At 32.0% G+C, this 18373-nt stretch overlaps 2 protein-coding genes across 5 annotated transcripts; one reads left to right on the top strand and one right to left on the bottom strand.

Moving 5' to 3' along the window:
* The first annotated feature begins 4380 nt into the window (after positions 1–4380).
* LOC137823177 (EIN3-binding F-box protein 1) lies at positions 4381–8054 on the top strand. The gene is made up of 2 exons (XM_068628338.2): positions 4381–4775; positions 5433–8054. Exons 1-2 carry the CDS (start codon positions 4751–4753, stop codon positions 7337–7339), a joined length of 1932 nt encoding a protein of 643 aa, XP_068484439.1. The 5' UTR covers positions 4381–4750; the 3' UTR covers positions 7340–8054.
* Positions 8055–9921: 1867 nt separating this feature from the next.
* Positions 9922–16618, bottom strand: LOC137820290 (TPX2 (targeting protein for Xklp2) protein family). 4 transcript variants are annotated; one of them, XM_068624276.2, is made up of 10 exons: positions 16256–16559; positions 15570–15701; positions 15142–15421; positions 14798–15049; positions 14590–14630; positions 14392–14469; positions 14152–14248; positions 14005–14076; positions 13816–13926; positions 9922–10939 (listed from the first exon to the last, which is right to left on the bottom strand). In XM_068624276.2, the coding sequence occupies exons 3-10, from the start codon at positions 15409–15411 to the stop codon at positions 10424–10426; spliced, it is 1437 nt and encodes a 478-aa protein (XP_068480377.2). In that variant the 5' UTR covers positions 15412–15421; positions 15570–15701; positions 16256–16559; the 3' UTR covers positions 9922–10423. The 4 variants fall into 4 exon arrangements, with proteins under 4 accessions (XP_068480377.2, XP_068480379.1, XP_068480376.2 ...); XM_090295074.1 differs by lacking the exon at positions 9922–10939 and adding an exon at positions 11199–11436 and having other exon boundaries at positions 16256–16506; XM_068624278.2 differs by lacking the exon at positions 15570–15701 and having other exon boundaries at positions 9922–11436; positions 16256–16618.
* Positions 16619–18373: the final 1755 nt, after the last annotated feature.

The raw sequence follows: 18373 nt of genomic DNA, 5'->3' as shown, positions 1-18373 counted from the left end.
AAACTTTTTTTATAGGTTGTTAGAGAATGGGTCCGACCTCAAAGCAGTGACAAGATGATGCATGGTCATCTTCGGACTCAAATTCTGGATGTTGAGACTTATTCTCCCAAATCGTTCCATAGACGTTTGTAGGGATCCAGTCTTCTCTTGTCAGATGTTCACAAGCGTTATTGACATCAAATGGTGAGGCCGACTTTTTGTGAATTGTGCTGCGAACTTTTTTACTAAGGTGTCAAAGCAATCGATAGAATGTGGGAGTAAGCGGGTGAACCAGTTAAGTGCAGTCCCTTTCAAAGACATTAGGTACACTCGACACAATAACACATTTTGGACCATGTAAAGGCTGACTTGCATTACATAAGCATCCACATGCTCATTTGGGTCAGTTGTTTCGTCACACTTATCTAAGGCGGGCTCTTCTATGTGTTCGACAATGACACGTCCATAATTGCCTCTGAAATGAATGCCTTTGTGACGACATTCTGAAGGTGTTAGTGGACGTGTGTGGTTTTGTGTCGTGGTAATAGGAATTGTTCTCTCCTTCCATTTTTGTAACAATTTGAGCATTAGAGCCTTCCGGGTTTCGATGTTCCTCTTGAACCGTGGTGTCCCCACAATCTCTATCCTCCGCTTCAAAGTGGTGTTTTTTACCCTTAGTGCATTTATCTCCTTGACATTCTTCATTTTTAGACTCTTTAACTCCTTTTCATCTTTAAAACCACTCCCAATGGGTCCATCTGATGGCTTTCCTCCTCTATTGTTTATCTTTCGTCTCCCATCATACTCCTAGTGGCTACCATGCAGTTTATCGATAGATTTTTCTTCCGTCCCCACAGGTCATTGCCAAAAATGTTCTTACAAGGTAGAATTTCCTCTATCAAGATGTTATGTCCTTCTTCAGAGTTCTTAGTCTCTCAGTTCCTTTGGTTTGGCGAGGGAAGAGGTTACCTACAAAGATACTCTGACGCTCATGTTAGCAGTAAATATGTATAGGTTACATGTATTCTAATTAAAGAATTATTATCTTTTACCTTTAGAGCTTTCACCTATTTATAGTTTTCATATAGGTCTTTTTTTTCAAAAGGATTATCCCAAGCCCATGAAGGCCTAATACTCCCTTAACCTTGTCTAGGAAGTGATCAACTACTTTGATTACGATTAATCTTCATTATGGATTCGTCTCTTCATGTCGGGAAGTCGAGTCATTCCTTAGTAGATCTGACATCGTTTTGTTGAGTCAAATGACTTTCGCTATTTAACAGTACAACTATCAATATTAATTCTTATGTATTTACATCTTATAAGTTATTATTTACAACTTACAATATAAATATAAATATAAATATATATATTATATACATAAGTAAATAGGAATAATTTACAACTATATTATCTCTATATATAATTCTCATATTAATTTAATTAAAGAAATATTCTTTTAAAATTTAAAAAAAAAGTATTTTTTTCTTGAATGAAAATAAAGTTAAGAAAAAGATAATTTTCTGCTCTATTTTTACTTGAGTGGAAATTTTGTTATTAAAGCGAAAAATTTACTATTTGAGAAAAATTGACCCTAAATCACTTAAACTCTTATTTTAATTTTTCTTAAGCAACAATAATCTCATTCAAGAAAAAATAGACTTGTGAGCAACTTAATCTCGGATAACACACTTGCACCGTAAAAACAAAACAATACCAAAAGTTTATCACTTTTTAATCTAACTTATGTAGTGTTTTATACAAATTAAAAAAAATGATTAAATACAACTACAAATTGCTTAATTATCATACTTCATTCCAACTCAATCTGAACCATTCAAATTCATTATAACATGGATAATTTATTTTGAGAAAACTAAATTTAGTCATAAAATACGCTCAGTTATTAGACAAAATTGAACTAAAAAAATATGAATATGCAAAGTTTTCTATTATATTAACTTCCTAAGAATAGAAACAAGTTTAAAAAATTTCATAACAACTATTTCCTATAACTCCTAATTTCACCTTTTTAACTCAAATTAATATTTACTTCAGGACAATATTATTTCTTACAAACTACAATCAATAAATATACTTTACTTTAAAAAAAAAAAAACAAAAAGAGAGAAATATAATTTAACATTTCCTAGATAAGCATTTAATCTTAATTCAAAGTTTAAATATTAAACGTACAATATAACAACCATTTTACTAAAACCCTCACAACTAAACCAGATTTTATTCCAAAAATTCATCATCAAAATATTACTAATGAAAACTTTCCTTACATGAAAAATCCACTTACTCATAAGTAAAAACCTAAAAATTCCATTTTTTAACATAAAAAGTTCAAATTTATTTAAAAAAAAACTCTGATCACAAACTAAAGATATTACTATGACTTTATAATAGCAGAGACATCAAACTTCACATACAAGCATATACTCCTAAGCATAAAAATAACCCATAAGCAACCATCCCAAGAAAAAGGAATAAAGAAACTTAATCTAAACAAATTTCTAATTAATAAATTATCTTCTCCTCTTTATTAGCATCCTTACGACATATTTGAATATTAAAAAAGAAATTACTAAAAAACTTAGAAAGAAGATTGACAAAATATACTTCTAGAGAGATAATAATTTTTATGAAAAAATTAAATAATTAAAAATTTTATTTATAATTTTTTAACTTAACTAATAAAATATATATTTTTATACTTTATCTTGATTAAATCAGTTATACTCCTGAACTAACTTTATTTGTCAATCATTATGAAATATATTCAAGTGAAAATAAAAGTAACAAATAGAGTTAATTACTTTATTTTTTTTATGATAATTGACTTGCCAATTATTTTTTACGAAAACAAAATCTCTCAATAAACACTGGATAGATTAACTCTGTTATCAATGTAAAAATATGACGATATTTTCATTGGAAAATATGTATTATTTTTAATTCAGAAAATTAAAATAGTTTAAAAAATAATTTATTTCTTTAATATTCTCAGTTTTAATTTTTTTTACAGTGAAAATTTATTTGTTATTTAAAAAAAACTGATAAAAACTAGTTTCTAATATAAAGTTTAGATTTTGTATAAATATAAATATAAATATATTTTTTAATAAAAATTTAGATACGTACAATACTATATTCAATAAATGTTTCTTTTTCTGAAAATTGAAATCTTGTTAGTCATTTTGTACACAATTCTTTGTCAGGTTTAGAACATGGAAAAAAAATGATCTTTTGGCAAAAATATTAGATGTGTCATGCACATATATTTTTTTCTTTCCATTTTTTAATACAACTAAATAACTTAAATAAAAAGTCATTTCATTTTTTTATTATTTTTTCTTCTTTTTTTTCAATTTTTTTCCTCTACCCTTCCTTAGTAAATTAAACAAAGGCAAGTTGTTTGAATAATTTAATTAATTTCCTTCAATCATGATTCCTAAGTCACTGTCTCTCAAAATAACCTATGGACCCTACTTCATTCAACCTTCCTTCTGAATCAACACTTTAAAATGAATGAATTCATGAATTTTTTTCAGGAACTTTTTATTAAAATTTTATTTATGACATGATCATTGAACTTGCTCTATAAATAAATACTTGTAAAATAATGAATTGATGAACTTCATTAGTTTTTTTCTTAAAATATTTTTTTTTCTCTTTATGTTTTATGTTCATCAGACCTGATCTAGAAATAAATACTTGTAAAAGTGAATACATTTATTAATGTCGTTAATTTATTTATAAATTTGACAATATTATGTAAATTTTAATTTCCTTATAAAAATTACTCTAATGCCGAAATTATTTAAGAGGACATTTAACTTAAGTCACCTTAAATTTAATGTTTTTTTTACAAGTCAATTAAACAATACGCTCTAATAGACATTTTTAATAAACAATACCAACTTAGATAAGGACGTATTACAATGTTCTAATAAATAATATATTAATTGTGTATTTGGTCAACATTTCTAATATTGATTTCGAATAATGTGTTTTTTAATGCATTAATTTGATTCAGTGGATTTACCAAACAATAAATAATTTTTTTATGAAGTTTTTAACATTCTTATAAGATTCAAATTAGAAATGAATCAAAACTCTCTTTTTTTAAAAAGCCTGATTCATAGTACTTTTTAGTTACTCTTTTAGACTAAAACACTTTGAATTAGTGAGAAGTTGTATTCATAAAAAGTTTTAAAAAGAGAAAAGTATTAATAATATATATTTAAGAAAAAAACATCATTATCAGCTAAAGTAATTACTTTTCTTAATATGATAAATTAAATAATTGTGGAAACAGATAAAATATAAATCTGCATTAAAATTTATCATAAAATTTTCCATATGAAATAAAGAAAAAGAAAAGGGTAAAGCAGTGTGTGTGTGGTTTCTGGTATTGATTTGGTGGAAGAATAATACAAAGAAAAGAAACCCCACTTTGTGTGTTCAGATACATTGCATTTGGGAACGTTCGCATTCATTGCATCCGAATCTGTTTGTTTCCACTTTCAATAAAAGCCTCTCTTTGCCCAACCCAAGCCCTTCATTTCTCTTTCTCACACTTTCTCTCTCTTTTTTTGCCCTATCTCATAGGGTTTCCATCTTCTCCCTCCTTCTCCCTCATGCATTTTTGCTCTCACGAGTTCTTCTTTCTTGTTGCCTTCTTCTTCTACGCTATCCTTCAACCCTTCTTTTGTGTGGAACATACCAGATTTCACCTCCCGGGCTTTTTTGAACTGTGCCCATGTCTCAAGTTTTCAGCTTTTCAGGTAGCTTTTTGTTTGATCGCATGTTTTACCCGATTCAGTTCATGGGTCTGGCTGTTGTGTTTGTGGTTATTTTCGGAGGTTGCCTTTAATTTTTATTTTCTTTTTTGGTTGGTCAAAGGTTATTATTTGGGTTTTAAGTGATGAATTCTTTGAATCTTTGTCTTTATTGGTGGATCTGATGGGAGATGGGAAGAGATTCAAAGTTTTTTTGTTAGATAGTGAGATAATTTTAGTTTGGATTGGCCAAATGTTTTTTTTTTGTAGCAGTTTTTGGTATTCCATGAAAATTGGATCCTTTTTTTGGATCATATAGCAGTAAGTTTCAACTTGAGTAGTTAATCTTGTGTACAAAGGTGAATTTTGTTGGTAATAGTCTTTGGATCTTGTTCTTGAGATCACTTGGCAGAAGGTTCAACTGTTGAGTGGTTAATCTTATTAGTTCTGCAAATATTTCGCAGTTGACCTGAGGCAGCTGCTGCCTTTAGATGTTTTACGAATATATCTGGTTTCTTTTGTATGTTCAAAACTGTCGCTCATATAACAGATGCTTTTTATGGTTTTAATTGTGTGGAAATTTACGTTTCCTTGGAGTGTTTTATGCGTAATTTTGTTGCGATCTTGACCTTGGCCGTAATTGTTTTTTTCTTTTCTTTTCAGGAAATGATGATTTTTGTCCTGGGGGTCGTATATATCCTAACCCCAAGGAACCATGTCTCTTTTTGTCTCTTGGCCGTTCAGTTGATTACTTTCCTCTTCAGAAGAGATCTCGCGTCAGTGTTTCATTTGATATCAATCGAGAATGGTTTGATGAGCCGAAGCAGAAGACATCTATTGAATCTTTGCCAGATGAATGCCTCTTTGAGATCCTTAGAAGGTTGCCTGCTGGCCAAGATAGGAGCGTCTGTGCTTCTGTATCCAAGCGCTGGCTTATGCTTCTAAGCAGTATTTGTAAGAATGAAGTCTGCAGCAATGGAAGTACCGGAGATTCTAATGTGGGTGGTGATGATGATCAGGGATTTAGCAACGAAGGATATCTATCCCGAAGCTTGGAGGGAAAGAAGGCAACAGATGTTAGACTTGCTGCCATTGCTGTTGGAACAGCCTCTCGAGGAGGGCTGGGGAAGCTTACTATTCGTGGATGCAATTCAGGTCGTGGGGTGACTAACGTAGGTCTCAAGGCCATTGCTCATGGATGCCCTTCTCTAAAGGTTTTCTCAGTGTTTGATGTTGCAACTATTGATGATGAAGGCCTAATTGAGATTGCTAGCGGGTGTCATAAGTTAGAGAAGCTTGACCTCTGCAAGTGTCCCAATATTTCTGACAAGACTTTAATTGCAGTCTCGAAGAAGTGTCCAAATCTGGCTGAGTTGTCAATTGAGTCATGTCCCAACATTGGTAACATAGGTCTACAAGCTATTGGGAAGTTGTGTCCCAAACTAAGGTCTATATCAATCAAGGGTTGCTCCGGAGTTGGTGATCAGGGAGTTTGTGGCCTTTTGTCTTCAACTTCTTATGTTCTATCAAAGGTGAAGCTTGAGTCGTTGATGGTGTCTGATCTCTCTCTAGCAACGATTGGGCATTATGGCTTTCAAGTTACCGATCTTGTCCTAAGTTGCCTCCCAAATGTCACAGAGAAAGGGTTCTGGGTTATGGGTAATAGCCGTGGACTGCAGAAACTGAATTCAATCACAATCGAAGGCTGCCAAGGATTGACAGACACAGGGATCGAAGCTATTGGAAAGGGTTGTCCAAATGTGAAAAACTTCCAGCTTCGTAAGTGTGCATTTCTGTCAGACAAGGGGTTGGTTTCATTTACCAGGGCTGCTCTATCAATTGAGAGCCTACAGTTGCAGGAATGCCACAGAATTACCCAAATTGGGCTTTTTGGCGTCTTTTTTCACTGTGCTGCCAAACTGAAGGTTCTTACTCTGATTAGCTGCTATGGGATCAAAGATCTGAACGCTGATTTGCCAGCAATGTCACCTTGTGAATCATTTTGGTCTCTAACAGTCCGTGACTGCCCTGAATTTGGCGATGCTAATCTTGCTTTACTTGGAAAACTGTGTCCTCAGCTTAGACATGTTGAATTGAGTGGACTTCAGAGAGTAACAGACGCAGGGTTTCTTCCACTGCTGGAGTGTTCTGAGACTGGTCTGACAACAGTTAATCTAAGGGGATGTATAAATGTGACGGACAGAGTAGTTTTGCCTATTGTGAATTCACATGGATGGACTCTTCAGGTGCTATGCCTTGATGGTTGTAAAAGAGTCACCGATGCAAGCATGATGGCAATTGCAGGCAATTGTCCGATGCTATCTGATCTGGATGTTTCCAAGTGTGCAATCACTGATACCGGTATTGCAGCTCTTGCACGTGGAAATCAGATCAGCCTGGAGATACTTTCTTTGGCAGGTTGTATATCGGTTTCAGACAAGAGCATGCCTGCATTGAAAAAACTGGGTCAATCCCTTGCAGGATTGAATATCAAGCGTTGCAGTGCAATCAGCAGCCGAGGTGTCAGCAAGCTTCAGGAACATCTCTGGACTTGTGACATCCTCTACTGAACAGGAAATGCCTCAGTTTTTATAGTTAGTGTTGCTCGTTAGTGTTTTTGGGTTCATTCGCTATGGATCTTTGTCATCATCCACTACTCGGTTCTCCTTTTCCAGAGGATACAGTTATATTTAAACCTCATTTTTTTCCAGGTTTCCTTTAATTGGAAATCTGTTGAAAGCTTTTTGGCATTCATTCCATGGATGAGATGCCACTTTTAAAAAGACTGTCTATCCCTGTGAGCAATAGTTACCGGGTTCTGGAGTTTTAGGTATCTTCCTTTCTGGTGTTGGCATCTGATGTTTTTAGCTATGCTTTGTATCGGTTTTGCCACCATGTGTGTCCTTTGTCTTTATTTCTTTGCAGCAGTATGTAACGTAACGAGTCTGTCCAGTGGTGTTTACCCAAAATTTCACGTATATGAGCCATGTTGTATGCGTGTTGTTTGGGTCTAAGTTTTAGTGAAGGGGTGTCTTGAAGTTCCAGTTACTTTAACAGTTGAAGGTTTATATGAAGCCTTTCTCTTGAGTCAGGGCTTTGGCTATGGCAGCCCCTTGTACAGGTCTGTCATCACAATCCTTTTCCCTTTGGGGGGTTTAGGCTTGTTTTTTTACTACCAAGCCCTGCTTTTTTAGGCTTCATTTTTTTCAACTCTTCATTGTAACCTCTATATGCCCCTTGTATTGTATCTTTATTTTATGAAAATAATGAAATAAAACTTCGTCACTCTTGTGTCATGTTTCACTTTATTTTATATTCTAAATTTCATCCAATAATTATGTTTTGAATACTATTAAAATGTCAGATAAAATAATATATTTAATCATTGAAAAGTAATAATGAATATTTGGTTTCACTGGGATGAAGAAGATGTAACTGATTTACAGATAAATGAAAGTGTGGAATTGCTGCAGAAAGACTTGTTCACCCGGATGTGCGGGAGAAAGGCTTGCGCGATATCTCAGAAGAAAAAACTTACTGAGGTTATATAACGTAATGCAACATATTATATATTATATATAAAATAATAATAATAAATTTAAATTTATAAAATATAAAATAATAACAAAGTTAAATATGTTTAATAAATAGTAAAAGAAGTAAATTTATAAATAAATAATAATAAAAATCTAAAATTAGAATAAAATTGTAAAATAATAATAAAAGGATAGATAATAATAAATTTAAAAAATGATAAATATAAATATTTTCAATATTAATTAGAGAAAGAAATTTATAAAATAATAATAATATAACTATAAAATAATAATATGATTAGAGTAAAATCATAAAATAATAATAATAATAAGTATATTACAAAAATAGAAAAAATGGTATTATTAATAATGATTTTTTTAAAATAATAAAATTAAAAATCAATAATGATGATAACATTAAATCTATAAAATAATAATTTAATTAAAATTAATTTATAATAATAGATAATGTGATCTAAATAGTTTTGTTTCTTTCTTCTCATTTTATTCATTTTTCAGTCCAACTAAACATAGGCTTAATAATTAAAAGCTTTATTAAGAAAGATGAAATGGATCTGGTTAGGATGAGGAACAAGGCAATCCTATCCGAAGGTTAAGGTTGGTAGAGAATAGCGTGAGAGTATGTAGAATGGCACATGCATTATCATGTCTCATCTGAAACACTAGGACATGTGGTAGCACCACTACCCAACCATTCTTCTTTTCTAAGTACCTTATCATGCCACGCCACCTCTTAAATCCACCTCATTTCTTTTTAGCAAAATTCAAAATTACAGCATTTCTACTCTTTCCAATTTAGTATTTGAAAAATGAAAATCAGATTCACCTTCACTTTTAGAAATTTAAACCATAATTAAGGTAACAAGTTCTTATAGCCAGTATGATAGCTAATTTGTTAAAAAAAATCTAAATATAGATAAGTTTGTTGAACCATAGTTATTTGCCTTTTGGCAAAATATCCAAGGACTATGATTGAATGTAAATACAATTTAGTCAACAATTTATTTGATTAGTCAGTCAAAAATTTCTAGTGGTTGTGAAGGAGGACAATGAATACAATGCTTCTCTTTTGACCAATCATTCTTTATCATATAAAGTGGTAATCACAATTCAAAATGACAATAACCAAAGTAACAGTTTTAAAAATCACTTCTTACAATAATTAAGAAATAATCTTTATATCTCTTTGTTGATTAGTAGTATAACATTTTACAATAATAATGGATGTTTATCAAAGTAATTGATAACTAACATGTAATGCCTAATCGTGGAACTTATCATCAGTACCATTCAAGGGAAGTTAATTTATGTTTAACCACTTGACCGAAGCATGAACTACAATAACAGCTGAGAGAAAATACATGAGGGGAAGGGCTGGAGCAAGTAATGGAAAAGGTCAGCATCCATAACCAGAACTGTAAATTGAATAAAAAAAAGTCAATGACTTGTTACAAAAACTTTTTGATGAAGAGTTTCCAATGGAAGGAGCCATGAGTCATTGATAAAATGAACGACCGAGCATTTTAATAAAACAATTTCAGAGAATCGATTGAAAACTGGTCAAAACTACTAAAAAAATATGAGAAGAATCATGATGAACTCTAAAAAGTAGAAGTCTTTATTTGATCGAGTTGCTTGGGCATAAGCAGTTACACGGTAGAATCCAGAGGTGAAAATCGATGCATTAGACAGACCAAAGCCATAACACAATCATATGGCTCTTGATGAGTGTCCACAATACAGCTTGTTTCAAAATGTGACTGAGACACCGATCTCTTACTTGCTCAAAATTTTCGCCAACATATTAACTAAACAGACAAATGTTACATGGTAAAATAACATCAGCTAGAACAACAACCTGAGAAATAGTTACATACATTGCTGGAAGAGGAGCAGAAAATCATAAGGACAAAACCAGCAAGCTTTAGGAGTAAACACAAGAAACAATGCTGCTTGGACAAAATGACATCAAAAACCACAAAGGAATTCTGCAAGCCTTCATTGTAAACAATCTCAGTCATATGCTTCTATAACATTCACGAGTCGAATCAATTGATCTGATAGTTAATAATATTTGGTCGTGTTCCTTCTGTTTGCTTAGAGCTCTGCCACTATGGGTTCTTGTGCTAAGGTGAGTTGTTGCGGTTTCTCTTCAATGGCTAAATCACCATTCGCAGTAGGTGACTTTGCTTCACTTGGCTCTACAATCAGAGGCAGAGCTTTACTTGACTCATCCAATAAGACATTGCTCTCTTCAGTGGCTGTGGCTATTTCAATTTTCACTTCCCCAGTTGAAATGGATAAGGTGGTAACTTCAGTTGTTACACTTGATAAGGAGGTTTTGTCATCATTCACTGCCTTAGATGGGGTCCGAACAGATGCCGAATTGGATGAACTGGTCTTTTCAGATGTCAGTCGAGGAGGAAGAGACTTTCGTTGTGGCTTCTTTTGGTGAACAAGAGTAACTCCTTTAGTGAGGTTAGTCTGAGACACTTTCTCATCCAGACTTAATCGACCTTGTCGAGCACTATTGCTAGTGTTTCCTTCTGACTCTGAAACTGTTGAACTCTTCTTACGACCAAGTTTGGGAGATTTAGCTCTTGTGGTGGGCATCTATATTAGTAAGTCCAAAGGCTTAAGAAATTAAATTTGCAAATGACACAAGACCAAACTTGCAAACACATAAAAAGAAAAAAATGACATCAACAGTTACATGTGTCAGAGAGGAGGGCAAAAAAAGAAAGATCAAAACAGTGTGCTCAAAGAAACGTTCAAATAGAAAAACAACCAAGACTTCATTTCAGCAGTGAAAGGATAGAAAACTGGGTTTTAGTGTCACTTTAGAGAGATTTAAAACCATCTGCTAATATAAGAAATAGGTTTCAAAATGTTGTTTAAGTCTAAATAATCAAGCATCCACACATTGATAAGTGAAAAGCCCTCTAGAACAAATTAAGAATTACAATTTTAATGCAATAAGATAGGAATCGAAAAGTCCTGTGGGCTTATTTTGGAAAATGAACAAAACCACCTAAATTTTCAGAAACCAGAAGATATCTGCTAACCAACAAATCACAAGCCACATCTAAGGGTTCAATGAAAGCAAATAACTGCAAAATAGAATCAGAATTCCAATTAGTCCCTAGTTTTATAGAATGAAACCATCAAATTGAACATAATTTATGAGCATCGATGAAAAACAGGCTTATCTTTTAAGTCATCTCCAGACTAACGTTGGTCTAACAACTTTAGTAAATACAAGTTGTAGGGCATGTTTGACTACTCTTTTTTAAAAATAGTTTCTTATACCCTTGTCACAATTACTAAATCGCCATTTCTTTTCATTCCAATATCCAACACACCTAAACTTTATGGTTGCATGGCTATAAGGTAAGTGACTTTTCATTATATATATTGATCAGTCAGTCTTAACTACAGATATTCAAGAAGACATTTAATTAGGCAGCCCAGGTGCAAGGCCTTGGGAAAAATATGTTAATAGCTTAATAATGCTCCAATGACAATTGAGGCCCCAACATTCTACGATAAATTATTCTTATTATTTAAAAAAATCATTTTGGTCCTTTAACTTTTAAATTTGTGCCAATTTGGTACCATAAGTAATTTAAAATAATTATCGTTTTCAATTTTAAGATAGGATCTTTAATCATTTTATTCCAGACGTGAAACTTGTATTAAAAAGCAGTCGTAAAAGCCATGAAATTAACGTAAAATTGAGTCCCTTGAACACCGAAAAGGAATCTGATACGGGATTTAACAATCTTTTGTTTGTTCCGGGAACTCAATTTTCACCATGTTTAAGATCCTTTTTTGTTTGAACATCAGTTGGGTAACTAAACTATTAAATTTGAGATTTAAGAAGCCACATGAGCAAAAGAGGATAATTTTGATTCATACATTTTAAAAGGAGAGATATTCAAAATTGTGTAAACTAGAGGAATAAAAGTTATGATTCACGCTGAAACTATGACAAAAGATGATGAAGCCATTGATTAGAGAAAAAGAAAATAGGACTGCAGGGATTAATTTGGTTTCATACTAGGAAAGTCTATACAACAGAAGACATCTTTAACCGAAATTGATGAAAAGGCATTGAAAGCAAAGAAAGAAAAGACTTACATATGGCTTTTACTGACTTAGAAAAAAAAATGATAGAATGTCAAGTGTTGTGGAAGGCTTTAAAAAAGGGAAGTGTTCTTTTCCTGATTTATATTCAGGCTATACAAGGCATGCATAATGAGTAACTACTAGTCAAAGAACTCCTAGAGGTGAGACTATAGACTTTCCTATAAGCATAAGTTTACATCAAGACTAAACCTTGAGTGTCCTTGATTAATCAAGATTTGGATGTGCTTACCATGGACATACACAATCAAAGGAAGAGGTTAACTTTAAATTTGAGCTTTGGAGACATACTTTGAACCCTAAGGCTTTCTACTTGAGTAGGAGTAAGCCAAAGTATATGCATTGCAATTTTAGTAATACCCACGAGATGAAAATGACTTGGAAGGTAAAGATGGGAGAAGATGTCATATCATAGGTTTCTAAGTTTAAGTATCTAGGATCAATATTACAAAATGATGATGAAATTAATCAAGATGTCAGTCACACAAGACATCATTTGGGTGGTTGAAATGAAGAAATACTATAATTGTCACGACACAACTGCCGATAGAACTTTTCAGAACCACGATTATTTAACTCCTATTTGAGATCATTGATATATTAAGGTGCATTAAACGAATTAGTCAAATTATCTATTGAAAAGAAATATTTGAATTACATAGATATAAACTTTGATAAATAATTTAATAATCAGAAGGATGGTAAAACGAAAATGATGGATGGATTATATTGGGCTGGATGTCAACATAAATTCATTTTAATGCCTTGGAATTTCTAGACCAAACCCTGAGACATACACTCAGTGGTGGACCTGTTTAGGGATGAGGGTGGGCAATTGCACCCTTCATTTTTCCAACATTACAATAAAATATATTAAACTTTCATTTGTGTACCCTCTAAATTTATATATTGACCCACTATCAAATGAGAGACGCATATGTTAATATAAGATTGTGTATAATCATATATTATACAGTAATAATATTTACTATTTATTTATTTTAAATAAATTTGCCCCACTGCTCCAGGGGTCTTGGGTCCACCACTGCATAAACTTTTGATGCAACGAAGTGGAAACAGTAAGAAAAGGGCTTCAATGAGCTGGTAAGGCTCTTTCCAAATCAATTCAGAAGAATAGAAGATTGCTGTACGCTCTAACTATTTGAGACCACATAAATATCCGGGTGTCCACTGTGTGCACACTGGTGCATATAACAACAGGATATGCATTGCATATGATATGAATTAAAATAATTAAAAATCAATTACCCAGAGTACAAATGGAGAGCTTGCATGCAATCAGCCAGACAAACAGGTATGTGCACACACATAAAGAAACTTACCTTTTTAAATTCCACTCTGGCAGGAGGAGGCTCCTGGTAGAAGCTTGGCATTGGAGTTGCTTTAAATCCTAGACTTTTTCTAAGCCTCTTAATCTCAGCTTCTTGGGTCTCCTATAAAAGAAGTTAAAGGTATGATTAAAAGGCAACATCTGCAAGTTACATTTCCGCCTAGATATCATATATTATCACCTTGGTTTTCGCTTGCAGGTTACTCTCCTCCACTTCCTTTGCATGAATCTTTTCCTCAAGCTTAGTGTAGAACTGGCCACCATAATAACATTTTTTTTAAACTGAGATTTTTCAAAAGAATGACAGAAAGAAGTAATGATTATATACCTCTCTTCTTCTCTCAGCTCGCTCATCACACTTGAAACTGAATCCATAATTTGGGAGCATCCCTACCTTGCGAGTTTGGGCATCTTCTGCAGTAGGACTTATAACGGGATTAAGGATAAAGCATAATCATACATTTTTCTCACACAAACTTAGAATATAAATATAAAAAAATCCACATCAGCTCTCGATTTCCAGTCACAAGAAGAAAATAATGCTCAACCTGAAAATAAAAAAGGATACGAAGAAGATTCTGCTTCTCCTTGAAGATTAAGATTATCAGGGGGCCCTTTCTTTGATAAGCGTGGTCTGTTTTTCTCCCTGTTTCCGATGAAGTAAAATATAGTCCAGTAGTCAATTAATGAAAGATGAGGATTATTCATACCCCATCATTCTTCAACTTAAAAAAAAAATCAAACATAACTGAAAAGCAGTACATACATTGAAACTTCAGAAGGTGCAACGTTAGACTTTCCAGGGTGCTGAAAGCATAAAATGTAAGAACTATCAGGGAGTGCCAAAACTGTAACTTCTGTTAATCAAAACCAAAATAATAAAAGAAGAGACCAAGGGCGCATAACTATTTGAATCCCTGACCGTCTATGAAAATTTTCATAAACAAACAAAGATAACTACAATTTTAGTTTACCTTCGACAGTTGAGCCTGCTTGTCGCTCAATGATCTATTTTTAATATGCTGTCTTGGGGTAGATTCTGAAGCAAAAGTCCCATTGGAAACAGTAGATGCTACCTCTTCTTCTTTTCCATCTTTGCTCTTTTTAATTGAACTTGCATGAACACCTCTGGGGATTGGTGACTTTGCATTCTTATTCTTATTCTTGACATGACTTTTTCCAGCTTTTAATTGCTCTGTCTGGTCTATGATTTCTGCTTCCTCTTCCTAGCATTAAGAAAATACATGAGATAAGATAATAATTTGAATAGTATTATTGTGTTAATTAAACCAATTCAAGGCGGAAAAAAAATCCTCACCTTAGAAATGGTGACATTATTCACACATAGGTAGTCATTTGATCCTTCCTTGATTTCTGCCTTGGATGAGTAATCAGTTGCAGTGTTATCATACTGGATGAAGTTTTCAAAAATTCCATTTGGAGCTTCAGTTTGCGTGATTTTAGTGACAGCAGGGTCTACATTTGAAGCAATACCATCCTTTCCAGAGTTAGACAGTTTGCCATTAACACCATTTTGGTGGACCTCTTCAAGTCCATTGGCTGGTAAAAGGTTGCTTGGATCCATCATTCAAGTCAAGCTACAAGTTTCATAAAACCAGTGACCAGCTACTTAGAGATAGTTTAACACAAGAGTGAAAGGAAAAATCTGAGACCATACAGAACAAGATTGTTCATATGAAAAATTCATCATCTGTCCTGTAAGCCAGAATGGTTTCAAAAAATTACCTAGAAAATCCTCATAGACCTTTTTTTACAATCAAAAGAGAAAGACAAATTCAACAGCCTTTGTATCCTAAGGGACTGCAAGTTACCCACTTCAAGAAAAAAACGTGGGAGTGACATGTAAAAACAGCATGCCTGTCAGGTGGTGCCATGAGTTACTTACAAGTCAAAATAGTGAAAGCAACATGACACAAAATAAATACAGTAATAAAGAATATAAATATGGCACTTCAAAAGCATAAACATTAATGAAAATGTGGAACACCCTAGGTCTAGGTAGATAATAGGATGCATCTAATCTCCACTTGGTGGCCAAGGCGCATGAAGACAAATTATGAAAAAGGAGCTAAATTGACTTGCTTCCAAAGCATTCTTAGGTCTAAGAAACCAAATGAAAAAAAAAAAGTACTTATCTATGAACTAGCATCAACAAAATAAGAAGATTTAACTGAGCAAATCAAATCAGGGGATCGTAAAACAAGACAGATTAGCATCCTCCACTGCACTCCCATTTCCAAAAACAAAACTTTGATCCCAAAAAAGTGCCACTCAACGAGAAACAATTAACAAAGCTCCATTTTGTCACAGAATACAAATCAACAAGTACACTACCATCTTAACTAAGGCACAGCACTTGACATAAGCAGAGAACAAAAATGAAATTTTGATGTGTTCCCAGAAATTATTACCTGAAGGGTCAGTGTCAAGAACCGAATGGCATCGTGGGTTCAGAGATCTGGGGAACGGGGGATCCGAGTCCGACCAACAAGATCCGAAAGATTCAAACTGTGGTAGAAGGTGTTGGTGATGCTGATGCTTTATCTATTATTATTTTTTATTCTTAAAAATAAAATAAAATGAAAATGAAAATAGGGAAAAAGAGAGAAGGAAGAGAGTATAAGGTTGAGAGTGAGAAGAGAAGTGTGGTGTAGGAGACAACGGTTTCATTTCAAATCCAAATGCTGAATTTCAATTTCCGGGTCAGGTCAAGTCGCTTTCTCTGCAGTACTCACATTTTACGGTTACATCAAGTTATTTGGTTACGTGCTTACAGCCTTTCAGGGAGTTTTTTTTTTTTTTTTTACAGTATTTGAGTTCCTACACATTCTTGCATGATGAATTTTGTTAACAGGAATCAGAAAACCGTATACAATTGATACATGTTTTGTAATATGTATTTTATGATAAATAATAACAATATATAAATATATTTTTATGTTAGAAAAATATTACATTAAGTTAAAACTTGTATTATTGTTACATAATTGTCTTAAAAATAATTTTAAGAGAATAAAATAATATTGAATTGAAACATCTGAATTTCTTCTTAAATTACATTATACTTTATTTCTTAAATTCAAAATTATCAAAAGTGTTTTCGGGTAGTATGATTAAAATAAATTGGTTATGAAAACTTCTAATTGTAATAAACAAGATAGTTATAATTTGTATGTTCTTGTAAGGTAAGGTGGAGATGACATGAGTAAAAAAATGTATTATCGTTCACTTCTTAATTTTGGGAATTTCGATATTAACTTAGTTTATGAGTTTCGCAAGTAGAGTACCTATAAAAATATTACATATAAATGGTAACTAATAAAATTAGAGATATAAATTATAACTAATAAAGTTAGAGTGAATAATGGACTTTTATTTTATTAATTCATGAGAATGTCGTAATTGATGTAATTAGTTTTATGTGATTATTATTACTTAATTAGTTATAAAATTGTCAATTGATCTTGTTAATTATCGTTAATCTTAGATATTTTTAATTTGTGTTTGATTCTAAACATTTTTTGTTTGACATGTATGTGCAATAAACTTACTCCTAACTTAAATATTGTACAATGAGTTAAGAAAGAAAATTTAACTTTTATCAACATGTTATGTTATGGATTATTCCAAATTAATAGATTCAAACTCTAATTATTAAGTAAAATAAAAATATTTATTTATTGATTTATTTGTTGACATGTTGTTAATTTATCAAAATAGGTTTAAAATATTATATTACTAACTTGTTTTGCTTGAATTATCATTCTCAAAGTTTACATATTATATCTCCAAAAAAATAATTTGGATAGCATAAAAATGAAAAGGAAATAATTTTTTTAACAGGAGTGAAAATAGTGTTGGTTGTTTAATAAAAAAAGATAAGGTGAATATTTTCGGTATTTTTTATTTTATTTCTCATATATTTTTATTCATTTATATGTTGAGAAAAAAAAAACAAGAATAACTTTAACATAGTTTAACATTTTTATATAATTTTTAATTGAGTTAACACTAATTAATTACCTTCATCTTATCAAAAGTCTCTTTAGATTATATCAATAAAATAACATAGGTTATGCTAATTGTAATAAGTGTTAATGTATAAAATACAACTATCAATTGTAATAAGTGTTAATAATAATTTTTATTTTCCTTCAAATATTAGTAAAACATTTATGTTCAGTTCAAATGAAAATAAAACAATACTGATTAAAATAAATAATAGGTAATATTGGATAAATTAACAGGGACCATTTTTATTTAGATGACCAATTAGCATGCCATTAGTGAAGTGTTTGTTTGTTGATGAGATCAGAATTTTCATTTGAGAATATTGTTTTTTGGTTTGTTTCGAGAAATAATAATTCACCTGAAAATGTTTTGTTACAATAAAATTGTTTTAATACGATAAAATATCATGTTATTTCTGGTAAAAAAAAAACTCCATGTTATTCTTACACAAATATTTAATGTAGTAAATAATTAAAATTTATGTTAAAAATATTGCATTACTTTTTATAGAATAAACT

The sequence above is a fragment of the Phaseolus vulgaris genome, chromosome 9, assembly GCF_051622355.1.
Source record: "Phaseolus vulgaris cultivar YP4 chromosome 9, ASM5162235v1, whole genome shotgun sequence".
NCBI lineage: Eukaryota > Viridiplantae > Streptophyta > Magnoliopsida > Fabales > Fabaceae > Phaseolus > Phaseolus vulgaris.
This window is presented reverse-complemented; position numbering and strand designations above follow the sequence as displayed.